The 15,961-nt window shown below is 45.0% G+C and overlaps 1 protein-coding gene across 1 annotated transcript in view; it reads left to right on the forward strand.

Moving 5' to 3' along the window:
- Positions 1 to 2,686: 2,686 nt before the first annotated feature.
- camk1da (calcium/calmodulin-dependent protein kinase 1Da) overlaps positions 2,687 to 15,961 on the forward strand; it is a 48,808-nt gene continuing 35,533 nt past the window's right edge. The window contains exon 1 of the mRNA XM_027020554.2: positions 2,687 to 2,946. Within this exon, the coding sequence (XP_026876355.1) occupies positions 2,852 to 2,946 (95 nt within the window). The 5' untranslated portion in view covers positions 2,687 to 2,851. The remainder of the gene's footprint in view (positions 2,947 to 15,961) is intronic.

Consider the following 15,961-nt stretch of genomic DNA (forward strand, 5'->3'; position numbering starts at 1 on the left):
TCATATATAATCATGTTAATCCTTTTACTATATAATCCTATATGAATAGTTTAGTCTGCATACTCTGTCTGTATATTGTGTGAACAAAACGACTGCTGAATCAGTTGCTTCGTGATCTTGCATGTGTCATGCGACTAATGCTGATAAAGAGAAACTAGCAAACTGTGTCCGTCCTGGTGGAACAGAGCAACCCGGTATGTGCAAGAGTGTTTATTGCGATAAGGAGCAGGAAATGGGTAAACAGGATGATAGAACATCTCTTCCGGGATGTGAAATTTAGATATAAGGACCAGAGTCAGTCTACCCCTTTAGAGCTTTCGCTTTAGAGCATTAGCTCTCACACAGCTGTGTTTTGTATGTCCTATTTTCTTTATTAAATTACTCTTTTAATCACGTCTGACTTGCTTTTTATTCAAAATTCCACCAGATCACTTATAAACAGTGGTATGTAACACAATGCAAGGTATATGTAAAGATATAAAGATGTATGTAAATACATGTAAATAGTCCCTACAAACAGCTCCAGAACTGGCATTATACCAAATGGCAGAGTACCGAAAACTACAAAATAAGAGATTATGGTTCGTTTCAGTATAACGGGTAAAACCCTGTTCTCCCTGTTCACGCTTAAATGCTGGTACGATAACATAAACAACTTTATAATATCTTACAGTTATTTATAAACTTGTTGAATAGCCTATTAAATGCTTAAAAATAGATTTCAAGAAAATGGTTAAAACAAAATTTATGAGTAAATCTTGTAACTTAGATAGCAATGTTTTTACATACATTACAACAATATTATTGATGTTATTGTTCATAAACCAAGACATTTAAAGATTTCTCAACCTTTTTCAATTTACCAACTGCGATAGCAAACGTTTCAGTAGCAAAACATTTGGACACCAAAATGCATTGATTTCATTGAATAAAACCATTAATTTAAAAATATTTGCAACTTCCGCTCTCAGACCGGAAGATAACCACGTAATTCTTCCCGCAGAATTACGCGTAGCAAAGAGTGCAAAAAGGAACGTCGCCTGTACTGGATTTATCTCACTCAGCCTCTGGGGGGCGGCAAAGGACCGGCATGTTATATTGGCTAATGATCTCAATACCGATGATGGATGCGCGGTTAGAGTCGCATTTCTGTAGTAGCAGTTTACGTGCATACAAAATACACTGTACACTGTATAGCCCGATCTATGTTTTAAAAATATGAAATAAAAAATGGCCTTGTTTTGGGTTCAGCGATGTGGTACCAGGTGTTTAATTACACAGTAATGCATGCATGCGCGTTTTATTGCCTCCACGTGCATTTGAAGTCCCGTGTCCTCAGCTACACAGTAGCATCATGGGCACACGCTGGTTTTAAATCCACCACTCGTAGAATACTCTTATTCTATTGGCTAACAACAACAACAACAATATTAATAATAATAACAATAACAAAAACTGTTCTCGACACAATTCAACCAGGTTTGTTATTTGATTACAAAATTGTGTTTTGCACTGCATTTTTAAAAATGGATTAGTGGTCAGCAGCGTATTTCTGTTTAACCATCGATGTTCGCCATGCTGTAGCCTCTCGTCTTGTCAGATGAGAGACACAATATCCTCGAGAAGAAAGAACGAGAGACTGAACGTATGGTCTGCCAGAAGGACGCCCTGTCAAAGAGGTTCGAACTGCTGACTCAGAGCTGGAGGGAGAAGAGCAGTGGGATAGCTTTTCCTGAGCTGAGAAGCTGCAGTAGTTTGCTACTGGAATACTCATGAGTATAGATGACTACAGCAGTGGTGTACGTTCAAACACACGCACACACACTTTGACTCATCATAAATCAGTCTGCAATATTTGACAATCTTGGTTAGTGGCAGTAAGATATATATAGCCATCAAAATGGCCTATATATATTGAGAAGCATATTAATATTGGTTACGTCCTTTTTTTCTTTTTTTTAAAAGTGTTCTTGTCTTAGATGCTTGTACTCTGGCACTTTCAAAGATTTGTTTTTGTTCTAGGACAATGTCACTTCTGAAAAGCCACCAAAATTGCCTATTTGAACAGAAGAGTCCTGCACTATAGTTAACGTGACTTTTAAAATGAGCGGTTATATTATACACACGTTGTTAAAACTGCATTGAAACGATGTGCATTCTTTCATTTTTATTCCCTTTTGGTGCAATGCGAATAATCCGTAGCACTCATTTCCACGCGCCGTCCGCCCTCTCCCCTTGGCATCAGCTCGTGCGGTGAAGCATCCTCCTACTTTCTCCATCGCCATAACAACCGGTGGGCACGATCGGCACGGTTCCGCGAAGAGCCCGCGCTCCGTCTCGCGTTACTGAGGCGCTCGTAGTTTTCCAGAGGAGCGCGCGCTCTCCTCGCGTGCAAGCAAGCCGCATTCACAATAACGGAAAGCGGCACGCGCCCCCTTTGAACAATTTACTTCAAACCGTTTTAAGCCGCTGCAGGTGCGACAAGGGGCAGCGCGTGCTTCGCTCGCACCGGTTAATAGGAGGGCTCTTCACGACGAAAGAAACATACTGAGAGAGAGAGAGAGAGAGAGAGAGAGAGAGAGAGAGAGAGAGAGAGAAACAGAGAGAGAGAGAGAGAAACAGAGAGAGAGAGAGAGAGAGAGAGAGAGAGAGAGAGAGAGAGAGAGAGAGAGAGAGAGAGAGAGAGAGAGAGAGGGCGGCTGCGATTTGACGTGACGACTACCGACGACAGATTATTTATTCGGTTCACATGCCCGCGGTAGTGGCCGGCAGCAGGAAGTGTAATCCGAAGCGTGGGAAAGCGGCGTTTTCTCCGCGGATCCGCGAGAGCTGAAGTGTTCCCGGTTCCGCCATGGCTCAGGAGAACGGAGAGTCGGCGAGAGATTCGTGGAAGAAGCAAGTGGATGACATCAAGAAGATATTTGAATTCAAGGAGATCCTCGGGACGTAAGTGTTTTAGCTCAGTGTGTTGTGTGCAAAAGGCTCTTTAACGTTTACCCCTCATCTGAGGTGGAGTAGGAGCCATAACGTGTGAGGGTAAAAGACTCTAACGTTTACCCCTCATCTGAGGTGGCATTAGTAGCCATAACGTGTGGGGTTAAAAGGCTCTTTAATGTTTACCCCTCATCTGAGGTGGCATTAGTAGCCATAACGTGTGGGGTTAAAAGGCTCTTTAATGTTTACCCCTCATCTGAGGTGGGGTAGGAGCCATAACGTGTGAGGGTAAAAGGCTCTTTAACGTTTACCCCTCATTTGAGGTGGGGTAGGAGCCATAACGTGTGGGGTTAAAAGGCTCTTTAACGTTTACCCCTCATCTGAGGTGGAGTAGGAGCCATAACGTGTGGGGTTAAAAGGCTCTTTAACGTTTACCCCTCATCTGAGGTGGGGTAGGAGCCATAACGTGTGGGGTTAAAAGGCTCTTTAACGTTTATCCCTCATCTGAGGTGGGGTAGGAGCCATAACGTGTGGGGTTAAAAGGCTCTTTAACGTTTACCCCTCAGCTGAGGTGGAGTAGGAGCCATAACGTGTAAGGGTAAAAGGCTCTTTAACGTTTACCCCTCATCTGCTCTGCTAACTGACTGACAGATCTGGTCATCCTAAATCAGTGATGGTTAACTCACATCACTATATGAAAATGTAAATGTAAATAATTTACTATTTGTTAAATGTTGGGAAATGGTAGCCTGCGCATTGTTTTGGTTCTTGTTTTGGTGCCTAAAAACGGCATGAATCGACTAGGCCAGCAACACCAATAATGTTAACGCCTGTTCATTAGCTATCTTAGTGTTGTCAGCCTTTACTCTGTCTGTTTTGGTCTCTTAACCACCGCGGACATTTTATTCACACGTCTATCAAGCCCGCTAGCTAAGTCTGTATCTTTATAGCTGGAGAGTCAAACCGCCGCGTGCTCCTCTCTAGCTGTGGCACGCGTGGTGTAGCGTGCGCGTGAGAAGGTCACGCGAGTTCGTGGGTATTCGCTTTGGTTGCAGTCGTTCCTCGAGGCATGGGCGCATGTGTTCCGTAAGCAGAGACCAGAGACTGTTTGCCCCGCAGCTCTTCAGTAAGCGCAGAGCCGCAGCCCAGGCTGTGTTTCGCACCGTGTACCACTGTCCCTGTCCCTGGAAACTACGTGGCGAAAGCAGCGCGCGAATCCGCGCGTGAGCCACTGTCCTGGTCGTGTGGGATGCAGAGGCGCTCCGGGGGCACAGTGCATCGACACAGTAATGACACAGACAACCACCCTCAGACGCCCGGTGCACGTTAGTTTAATCGCGTGGGTTTTTGGTTTTTTCTTTTTTTTCTTTTTTTTTTGGGGGGGGGGGGGGGTTAAAACAATCTTTCAACGCTATGTAGGAAATTTACATTAGTAGGAAATTTAAGTTATCTCCTCGCTGCAGCAGGTAGGTTAATGCATTGAATACCATAAAGGAATATCCCATGATTTTTCTATCTGTCGTATTCCCTGTAATATGAAAGGAGCAGAAACCATTTGAGTAAAAATACATTTGCCAGAGACTTAAGAGCAGTTGTTGTCTCGTGGGCTTTTCATTATAGATGTGTTTTGAGCAAAAGGGATCTTCCTATTATATTCTAAAATGGACTTTTCCTTTAGGGTATTAATTTAGTCTACCTGCTGCAGTTGGGAGATAAACTTGAATTTCCTGTACTAGTCATTCAATAATGTAATACTACGTATTGGGTAGAGATTAGGTTGCATAATCCTAGAATATTCCCTTAACGTAATTGTGCAGTGGCCATAGTTTCATTTTGTTTGTTAGGAGCTATGTTTATGAGTGCACATGGAAATCTACATCTCTTCCACTGTTGACAAGGTGACTCTAAGCTTGGTGCTAGGACACTGCCATCATAGCAACCTAAGAGCCAGGAGTCATGGAAACTCAAACTGGCCCTCCCAAGCTTTGTGTTTCTCTCATATAAGTGCAGTTGTCTGTTAGCATTCTGGTACCCACCTCACCATTACCACACACACACACACACACACACACACACACACACACACACACACACGCACACTCTCTCTCTCTCTCTCACACACACACACACACACTCACACTCTCACACTCACTCACACACACACACACACACACACACACACACACATCTAGCTGCTCACACTGTAGGAACAAGTTTGTTTCTGCTTCATGAGATCTTGCCATCAAACATGTTCAAATATGGAAGCGCAGCAGTAAGGAATTGTTATCACAGTGCTTGTGAAATAAATATTAATAAACCACTCAGAGATTTCATTTAGAGAACGGTGTGGCTCCTCGTTGTTAGACGTGTTTGGCTCTTGCCATTTTCAGTCTTCTTAGTTATTCTGTTCAAGGTCATGCAGACATCCCTGTCGCCTCATCTTCTGCAGCTGAGCAGAGCAGCTCACACAACCTGTGACTCTGCTGACATGTTTGCTTGTGCAAAATGATGTGTGTAGTTGCCTTACCTGCTTTCCCCTGTGTGCTCTCTGGGGCTTGACATTAGTCTGCATCTCTGCCCTAAGCCATTCACACACACACACACACACACACACACGCACACACACACACGCACACACACACACACACACACACACACACACACACACACACACACACACACACACACACACGTACGCACGTGCACACACACACACACACACACATACGTACACACACACACACACACACACACACACACACACACACACATACACACATGTACACACACATGTATACATGCACACACACACACGTACGCACGTGCACACACACACACACACACACACATACGTACACACACACACACACATACGCACGTGCACACACACACACACACACACGCAAACGTACACACACACACATACACACATGTACACACACATGTATACATGCACACACACACACACACGTACGCACGTGCACACACACACACACACATACGTACACACACACACACACACGTGCACACACACACACATGTACACACACACACCCCACACACTCATATCTAGCTGCTCACCCTGTAGGAACAAGTTTGTTTCTGCTCCATGGGATGTCGCCATCACACACACAGATGACTAATCTAATAAGAACGAGTTTAATCTCTGCATTCCTTTTATCCATCTGGGTTTCTGGGTTGGTCTTCAGCTCCCTGTGCTTTGGTTCCTCTATGTTACAGTTCTGCACAATTTTATGTAAATGACGTTTTATATGTGCATGATCCCCCCACCTCCAGGTATTAGTCATAGCCTGTTCCCACCACTGTAGATGGCTGTGCCACCAGCCCAGGATGGAGTGGGCTAATTACCGCATGTATACAACCTCCCACCCACCCATGCAGTGCAGCACAGCCACTCAGCACGCGACGCAGAAGGCAGCTGGGAGAAGTGCCCTGCCTGCGCCCCCTCTGCCGGACCTTCCTGACCCGCCTCTACGGCTGACGCCGTCACCGTGAGGGACGTGCCGCAGCCATGAGACGACAGGAGTGTAGCACAGGATGGGCAGGTGGAGCATGCAGGACCTCCACTCACACCGTGTCTTTGTTATCCATATGAAGGCCAGATTACTCGTCCTCAGATTATCTCTGCTTTGTTTTTACCTGGGGAGCAGTGGTGAGAGTTTGTCATTTCAGAACGACTGGCATCGTATGATGATCTGGATCAGACGGACTAAAAAAAATACCTCTTTCTGTATAATAGTGGTGCATCCCTTCACTAGCCTAGACGGTGACAGTGGTGAAATCAATGGCCACTAATAGTAAATCTGTCTGGTTTTAAGTATACTTTAATACTCTAATTTACAAAGGTGAGAAAAGGTGTAGGAGATGTTCAGGTCTGGGTGCTCTGCGTGCTTCAAATATCTGTGACTTTGAATAAGAAATGGTCAAATTCAGTATTGCCATTTCATGGCTGTCTTTCATGTGCCAAAGTTGCAAATCAGATAACAAAATATTTCACAATTCTTAGAGCAGTTAATAACTTCTTTGGCCCATGTTGTCTCAAGCCATGTGTGCTTAATGTAGTTGATCGGATAACGTAAATCTACCCTTGCGACTCTTAATCCTTAAGCAGGTGTTACTACCTGGAAGTGTTCTTTCGGGAACTAAGATTTGTTCTGTCCTCTGAATTTGTTTGGATTAAGAAGGCAGTCTTAACTCTCCGTTGTGAGAATGCAGACATGATAATACAGCTTTGAGTTCAACGGGGGTGTGGGGGTGTGTGTGCGTGTGTTTGTGTTGCTGATGAACTGAGCTTGGCACTGAATTATTCAGCCCACAGACCAGTCACAGGCTGGAAGATCACGTGATCATTCAACAGGTGTAGCCTGTGTGCTAGGTGCAGTGAGTCACTGCTAAAGAAAAATCCCCTAAGAGGTGAACGCAGCGGTTGTCTCACTTTCAAGCGCGCACACACACACATTGAGAAGGAGGGTGCGGACATCAGAGGAGACTGCATGAGAGGGGAGGAGCGAGCAGGGTAGACATCGAGGCCACGCAGCTTTTAATTGCCTGCTCCACTTTCACTCTTGCTCCTGGTCTTGCCCTCTTTTCCAGCATCTCTCTCTCCCTACCTCTCTTTCTCCTTTTTTTCTCTCTCTCTCTCTCTCTCTTTTTCCTGCTCCTGCTCTCTGTTGCGCTATCTCACCATCTGATTCTTTCTTTCGGGTCTTTTCACTTAAAATGTCTTTTAATGTGGAATGTCAGTACAAAATGTGACTATTATGCAGTCATCCTTGGCATACACACACACACACGCAGTCACACTAACACACACATTCCCTTGGCTTACACACACACAGTCGCACTAACACACACATTCACTGTGGCGTAAGGTGCACGATTTGTTGGGGAAACCCTTTTCATCAAAGCAGTTTTTTTCTTCCGCGAGCAACATATCCAATTCCTCACCTTATTGTTTTACGCCAGTTAAAATGAATGCGTGGCTGCATTCAAGTGTTCCTCAGTTTCTCTGCGAGTGCTCCGGCTTGTAAACACTGCCGTGTGACGGTCTATTTAATTCGCCGATGCATGATGACCTGTTTAATGACTGCTGTGCCGAGTCAGCAGTCCCGTAGTCCTGAGTGCGGTCTTCAGCTGTGGCTGAGGCTGGGAACAAACAGCACATTGATATCTGTGGAGGATGCCATGTGTCACGGGCCCTGCAGAAGAAAGCGTAAACGTGGCTGTTGCTCTAGAATGCTGCTCAGGTGATTACAGGCCCTTCTTTTGTGAACAGGGCTTCTACCTGGAGTAAAGACAGCAGTTCTCTCTGCAGTAAAGACGGTGGCAAACAGGTGCACAGGGCATAGACTAACTGTAGTGTACTATAGTTAAAGATGTAGAGGGTGCAAAAATTGCAGTGTAGTACACAAGGTTTCCAGAGAAACAGGAAATTTCTGACAGGCTGTGCAGAGCTTGTGTATATATGTGCATGTATAAAAACTGGTATAGCCCGCAAAGGTCCTTCTGAAGGTCCAACACAGGTGGTTGCATAAACCGAAGGAAATCATCTCAGAGTGTCTGACATAATTGTCTCACATAATGACATAATTATGCATTATCTCACATAATGTCATGTTAGGTTTGATAAAAATGTTACAGGTTTCAGGAGTCCCAAGCAGCTGAGGTATTGCTGGCCTGTCAGTTTCCTCTGCTCTGCGTCTGTGGTGGATCTGAGCTGAGAGCAGCACTTTCATGGTCCTGCCAGCAGTAAGTGACATCACTCTTGTTTTTCTTTGCGGCGAGTGATGCAAGTCTTTTAACTTTGGGCGTTTACAACAGGATCGGTCTTGTCACGCTCCATCCTCTCTATCTTAGACACAAAACCTTTCAGAACCTCTTCTGCCTGGACCGCAGCAGACTGTGTTTGTCAGGTGGCACCATGATCCCTCTCAACGGCACTTCTTCCCGTTAGCTACCAGCCATAATTCCATGCACGCTCTTAACTAACTAAGGCACCAGTTAACGCCATCGCTCTCTGAACCGTCAGTTCATGTATCCCTGCCAGACGAGTGCGTGGGGTTCCAGGGTGCAGGTCGCATTCTTTTGTCCTTCCGTTTGCTCTCTCGTGCACGCACATGGTGTTATTGTTTGCACACCTCGTTCTAACAACGAGAGCGGGCAGAATCCTGATGAGATTAAGACCTCAAACCCATCTGTCACCGGCAGCGTGTAGCTTCAGCACTGGAACCTACTAGCCATATATAAACACACACCCACCCTTCTCACTAACTCTCTCACACTCTCTCTCTCTCTCACACACACACACACACACACACACACACACACACACACAGTGGCCTTACACATGCTTTTTTTTTCCCAAATGCACGCACTGACAGAACATGGGGAGAGCCTTCCTCACACACTTCTCAGACCTGCTGGGCTAGAAACAGATGTCCTCGTTCAGCAGGCTTGCTCCAGTGTCTCTCCCCGCTCTAAAGGTGTCGGGGCTGTGCGGGTGGCGGCGAGAAGTCCTCCTCACTCTCAGAGGCCCCGTGCTGCCTGCAGGAGCTCTCACTCAAAACAGACCACAGGGTTCTTATAGTTAATCATTATTATTAGCTTTAGTGCACATGAATGGGTCACCAAGGTTTTGAACCTATAACTATGACTATGTAGCGCATAGGGTAGGCGATTAGAAAAGTATTATAGTATTATAGTAGTATTATAAAGCAATATAAAGGACATAACATTATAAAGGCCTTTTTGGGGCGTCAGTAATTCCCAGCAAAATGAATGTCACAGTAATGTGCTATAACAAGGATGAAAAAACATATTACGTATTTTTATCTTTCCAGATCTTCTTCTTGCTGTCGTTTAATAGGAAAGCGAAGGGGTGACATGGGGTGTTTGTCTCAGGCACCAGAGCCCACAAGCAAGATTGAACCTTTTTGAAATTACGCAGAATTATTCATGAATACAGCTCAATTGGCTTCAGCTGTGTGATTCATGGAGCAGCAAAGAATTCCTTTTGTGTGTGGGTGTGGGTGCAGGTGCAGTGTGCTTTCTTTTGTAGGCCTTGTTGTCCTTGTTGGTTTGTAAATGCATTGTTTTTCCACATGACTTGCAGCCCTCACCCCACAGTGTGAGACCTGAGAAGGACAGAGTGGTCCTGTTAGTAGAAGGACAGAGAGATCCTGTTAGTAGAAGGACAGAGAGATCCTGTTAGTAGAAGGACAGAGCGGTCCTGTTAGTAGAAGGACAGAGCTGTTCTGTTAGTAGAAGGACAGAGTGGTCCTGTTAGTAGAAGGACAGAGCGGTCCTGTTAGTAGAAGGACAGAGCTGTTCTGTTAGTAGAAGGACAGAGTGGTCCTGTTAGTAGAAGGACAGAGCGGTCCTGTTAGTAGAAGGACAGAGAGATCCTGTTAGTAGAAGGACAGAGCTGTTCTGTTAGTAGAAGGACAGAGCAGTCCTGTTAGTAGAAGGACAGAGTGGTCCTATTAGTAGAAGGACAGAGCGGTCCTGTTAGTAGAAGGACAGAGCTGTTCTGTTAGTAGAAGGACAGAGCGATCTTGTTAGTAAAAGGACAGAGCTGTTCTGTTAGTAGAAGAACAGAGTGGTCCTGTTAGTAGAAGGACAGAGCTGTTCTGTTAGTAGAAGAACAGAGCGGTCCTGTTAGTAGAAGGACAGAGCTGTTCTGTTAGTAGAAGGACAGAGCTGTTCTGTTATTAGTAGGTGCCTCTGCAACTCAGGAAGACTTGGAGAATTTGGGAGAGTTGGAGGAGTTAGAATATTGGAGTTGTTGGAGGAGTTGGAATATTGGAGTTGTGGGAGTTAGAATATTGGAGGTGTTGGAGGAGTTGGAATATTGGAGTTGGAGTTTAAATATTGGAGTTTTTAGGCTGTATAACTGTAATTATATCTACTTCCATTCAGATTCAGCTTACCAACTAACTAAGACTCACCTCAGGCTGAGACACAACTATTGGCTTACAGCCAATACTGTATTAAGACAGAAGTTTGAATTTATGTAGCATAGTCAACTGGCTCAAAAATAACTTAAAAATGTAACTTAAGTAGAAAGACTCACTAGATTCACTGTCTATTTCTTTACTGTGGAGCCATCATTAAAAAACCCACTGAGTAAATATTAGATTATCTTGTTATTGATAAAGAAGTTTTGTGTTTCTTGCATGAATGCAATTAATCTGTATTGAAGTCTGTTGAGCTCCTGTCCTGGCTCTCAGTTTGCGTGCCTGATTACTATCTGGGGGGTATTGTGACGGAGTGGCAGCCATTTGGAGTTCTCTGAGCTTTCATTGGCCAACTCAAATGTCCATGTCCTTTCCTTATGTCTGCTCTACATCTTGTACTGAAGCTGGGAGAAAGCTTGCTTGATTCCAAAGTGATGAAGTCTGAAATGGAAAGAATCTGTTAGCATAGAGAAATAAATAATTCCAAGTCCATAGTCATTGCTGGGGCGAGGGTTTGCATCAGAGAGATTAAAACATAGAAGTTAGTTATGGTGGCCATTAAATGCCAGACGAGGCTCATTTCCGGCCTCTGTATTTGGCCAGGGCTTGTTCTCTATATAAGATTTTGACTGATGTTTTGAGAATGCAGGCACACCCACCACAGGGTTTTTTTTTGGGTTTTTTTTGGAAGGCAGTGGGGGGGGGGGGGGGTTGTCTTTTCCCTCTACCAGCTTTTAAGCCATTATAATTGATAAATGGCCATTGACTGAAGGGATTTGCACCACAGTAGCAGATGTTCATGCATAGTCAAACCTCCCCTGCTGCAGCGTCGCGGACCGACAGCCTGCCGTGGTCAGTAAGCCACCGCGCTCCGAGATGCGTCACGGTCTCGGAATACTGCAGATCCAGCTGAATTTCATTTAAAGCGTCAAGCGTCTGCCTTCCCGCTGCTGCCACCTCCCCCACCTCGTGACACCAAGCGGACGCGCTGATAATGAATGAAGCCTCGTGTGTGAACACGATGCGTGAACAACTGGTCGGTTGGATTCTGGGAAATTTGTAGCCATTTTACAGCAGGCTTGTATGGCTTTTTCACCCTTCTGATCCGAGAGCAGCGGCTTGTGGGTTCCACATGGCTTCATCTAACTAATCATATTTTCCCACACTAAACCTTTTTGTGCCTTCACATCGGGAATGAAACTGCGTTTCTATCGTCCTTTTCATTTTTATATTTTTATTAGCCCTCCCGTTTGAGTGATCAACTTGATGGGCTGGAATTCCTCATGTTCCATCCTTGCAATGCACGGGAGCAGTGTACGAGACCGGAATGGAGAGGTGACAAAGAAGATGGGTCTCGCAATAAAAGGCTGGTGAGGGAGGGCAGAGATGAGGGGATGAGACGGAGGGGTGTGTGTTTCCCGTGTCACAGATTTTAGAGCACACAGGGATTGGCAACTTGTGTGGAATAGATGTTCTCTTTGTCTCCCCCTCCCTCCCTCTCTCTCTCTCTCTTTCCCTCCCTCTCCCTTCCTCTCTGTTTTCTTCTCTCGCTTTCTCTCCTCTCTCACTCTTTCCCATTCTCTTACTGTCTCTCTCCCTTTCTTTTCTATATCTGTGTCCCTCTCTTTCCCCCTTTCTCTCTCTCTCTCCCTCCCTCTCTCTCGCTTTCTTTCCCTTCATCCCTGCTTCTTTTCTTCCTCTCTCTTTCCTTTCCCCTGGTCGCTCCGTGTCATACCTAATCCCAGCTCCCAGTGTTCCGTGCTGGCGTTCGTCTCCAGCAGGGACGAGCTGGTGCTCCTCTAATCTGTGTCCCCAGACTCACAATCACACTGTGAGTCCCCCTCACTCAGAGGCCACACAGCCCGAGCGCTTGTTTCAAAACCAAAGAAATAAAACATGCTATTGATATGTCACAGTAGAAATGCACTTAACAGGTTCGGAGATCAAAATGATTTGTAACACCAGTGTTCAGACATTCTTTCCTGAGCATCGAATTTGAATATGCTAATAACTAAACATTCCTCTTAGATTTTGAATCTCTACCACTTCAGTGCCGGGGTCTGTACAGGTGTCTGTGTTGAATGCTGTCCAGGGATGCTGGGGTTTCTACGTAGATTTCTATCTTTAGAAAGCGAGTATGTAAAATGGAAGTGTTATGGTTCAACTAGCATGGTTTACCAGTAATGAAAACGTTCTTTACTGGCTCTAATCTTCTTGGTTTTATGCCAGTGAAATTGTACTTTATTTGAAAGTTTTTTATAACTGTCTGAGATTGGCCACATGACATCAAACACAGTAATATTCCCTTTGACAGCTCAGTGTACTGGCGGCGCACTTTAGGTAATAAAAAATGCCATTTTAGCATTGGAGCTGAATTGCATTACCAGCTGTTGGAGAGTTGGAGGTTGTGTGCATGGTACACTTGGCCATGCTGCCATTAAATGCCTCGTGGCAGGAGCAGAGTCCATTGGTTTCCATGGTTCCTTGGTTTCCCTTGTTTCTAATACCGGGAAACAGACAGTTTTATCACAAGGCATTACCAAAAGTCAGTCCTGGTGACAGCTTCTTTTCTGAAAAACCATACCAGCTGTCAGACTTCCATGTCCACACGCTGTCATCTAGAGCACAGCGCCTCGACAGAGTGACCACCGCATCAGTGATCTTCAATTATTTGGCCAAATATTGTTCCCTAGAATCCCCAAATCAGCCTCATAGCTATTTGCTTAGTTAATTCGTGAATGATTTCATGTACCGTAATACTGGGATGCTTTTCTTTTTATTATTTGGTTGTCAAAACGGAATTGATATCACCAAGCGTGAATCGTTAGCCTGTGGTTGACTGCTCCGCGAGACCCCAGACCATTTATACTCTCCTCACCTCTTTATTACTCTTCTCACTGATTTATGGTCTCTGGCATCACCCCGGGGCTGTACCTCCTTATTGCGTTTTGAAACTCTGGTCTCCCACTTCCCATGCTCTGCATGTCTGTTTCTGCAGTTCTCTGTCACACCGCCGGGGAGGCCTCATTTCAGCATGGGAACAAAAAACGTCTCCTCTGAGCCGTGCCACCAAACTGCACAGCTTGTTACAAGGCCCTGGTTGTAAGGTCCCATGCGACCTCATGCAGGTCCCAGCAGTTCCAGTCTGAGGACCTTCTCCTGTAGTTGCTGTCATTTTCCCAGGCCTGCTCTGGTAAACACACTTTCTCCCCCCACTGATAACATCTCTTCTTGGCAACGGCGTTGTTTCCACACCTGTTTGTGGAGGACGCCTGCAGAGTTCTCAATGTGCGACTGCACAAATTGTGCACTTTTTTCATTTCGAGGCTCATTTCGGCTCAAGGCTCATGGCTTGTGAATAACAGCTCCGTCATTCAAGCCATTAGTTACTGATTAGCCTGATAAAAGGAAGGCCTGCTAAGCTTTTTGGCTCTGCAGTAGAAGATGAAATCTGATCCGAGTGCATTTACCTCTTATGACCAAGGCAGCGTGAGGAAATATTAGCTTGGAGCGATATGATTTGTTTAAAATGCACGGTCCATTCTACTGCAAAACCGATACTTTTATTTTCCTGTCATTGAGAAAAGCTGGTGCATATCGATTTCAAACACATTATATAACATTTTATATTCAAACACATTATGTAAATTAGATAACACCAACAGACATGCCTGAAAACGGACACAGCACACAATGTGCTTCAGCGGTAATGACGCTTAACTCCATACAACCGCAGAGCGAGAGGAAATTGTTTCCATGCACCACTGCAGAAGTGTTGCGTGCACAATCCTTAGCAAGTTTTGTTCACACCACTCTTTTAGAATGACTGTTTTTTTTTTCCTTCATTCACTTATTTTCCCTTGATTCCCCTCTCACGTGTCTCTCCTCTCTCGCTTACGCTGAGTCTTTGGAAACCATCTTTGAGAAAGTTGTTGTAGCACATAACTCTCAGAAAGGATCTGTGAAATGAACGTTAGGGTGAGTATCCTGGGCACCCCGGGTGATGAGAGGTGGGGGTTGCTGTCCCTGAGCTGTGCTGAGGTCAGAAGGGCCTCGCTGAAGCTGATCTCCATCGTTTCTTTGCCTCTGTGTGATTCCCTTTCCTTTCCTCACTTAATGAAAGTGTTTCTGCAGCTGAAGTGAAATTAGTGCTTGGAAATGAAAAGCGTTAAAAGGAAAGTTGGAATTAGAATTAAAAGGAAATGAATGCTTGGAAATGAAAAATACTTCAGCAGAGATTGTGAGCCGGGTTGTGCTGACCTGAATTGGTGTTGTCGTGTCAATGTGAACTGCTGTTGTCGTGCCAACTTGAACTGCTGTTGTCATACCAACCTGAACTGCTGTTGTCTTTTGAACCTGGTCTGCTGTTGTCATCCCAACCAGAACTGCTGTTGTCGTGCCAACCTGAACTGCTGTTGTCGTGCCAACCTGAACTGCTGTTGTCCTTCCAACCTGAACTGCTGTTGTCGTCCCAACCTCAGGAAGAGAACTGCCTAAGAAGTCGTGAAGACACTGACCAGCACAGCGTTGAAGAGCCTCAGATATGTCCAGCTCACAGTACAGCCCTCTACTGAGGGACCAGACCATTCAGTCTTTGACCTTAAGCCGTAAAATTAGGTAAAATTGCGTGAGGATTGCTAGGGTTTTAGTGCCACTTCTCATTATCCAAGATAATGTTTGTGACGAAGGGGCAGGTGTTCATGTCAGCACATCCACTTTGATGCATGCTTGCCCAGTGAGCAACAAAACAGCCCTGGTTGGTTGCCATTGCAGCTGCCAGTAGATTTGACTGTTCGTCAGTCTGTCTTGATTTTGATTGAATGTAATGCCAGTGACAAAAACAAAAACCTGTTTCTGGTTTTCCCTGCCTGGAATTTTGGAAATTTCAAGTCTATATTTAAATTTTACATCTACCCATTAATGAGAAATCACTTATAAATTGTAAAACGTGTGTGTGTGTGTGTGTGTGTGTGTGAACACTTGCTTCCAGCATGTTCCTCGTCATATCACACATGCATGTATGCATGTACACACGTACACACACACTCCAG

Source organism: Electrophorus electricus, chromosome 7 (assembly GCF_013358815.1).
Source record: "Electrophorus electricus isolate fEleEle1 chromosome 7, fEleEle1.pri, whole genome shotgun sequence".
NCBI lineage: Eukaryota > Metazoa > Chordata > Actinopteri > Gymnotiformes > Gymnotidae > Electrophorus > Electrophorus electricus.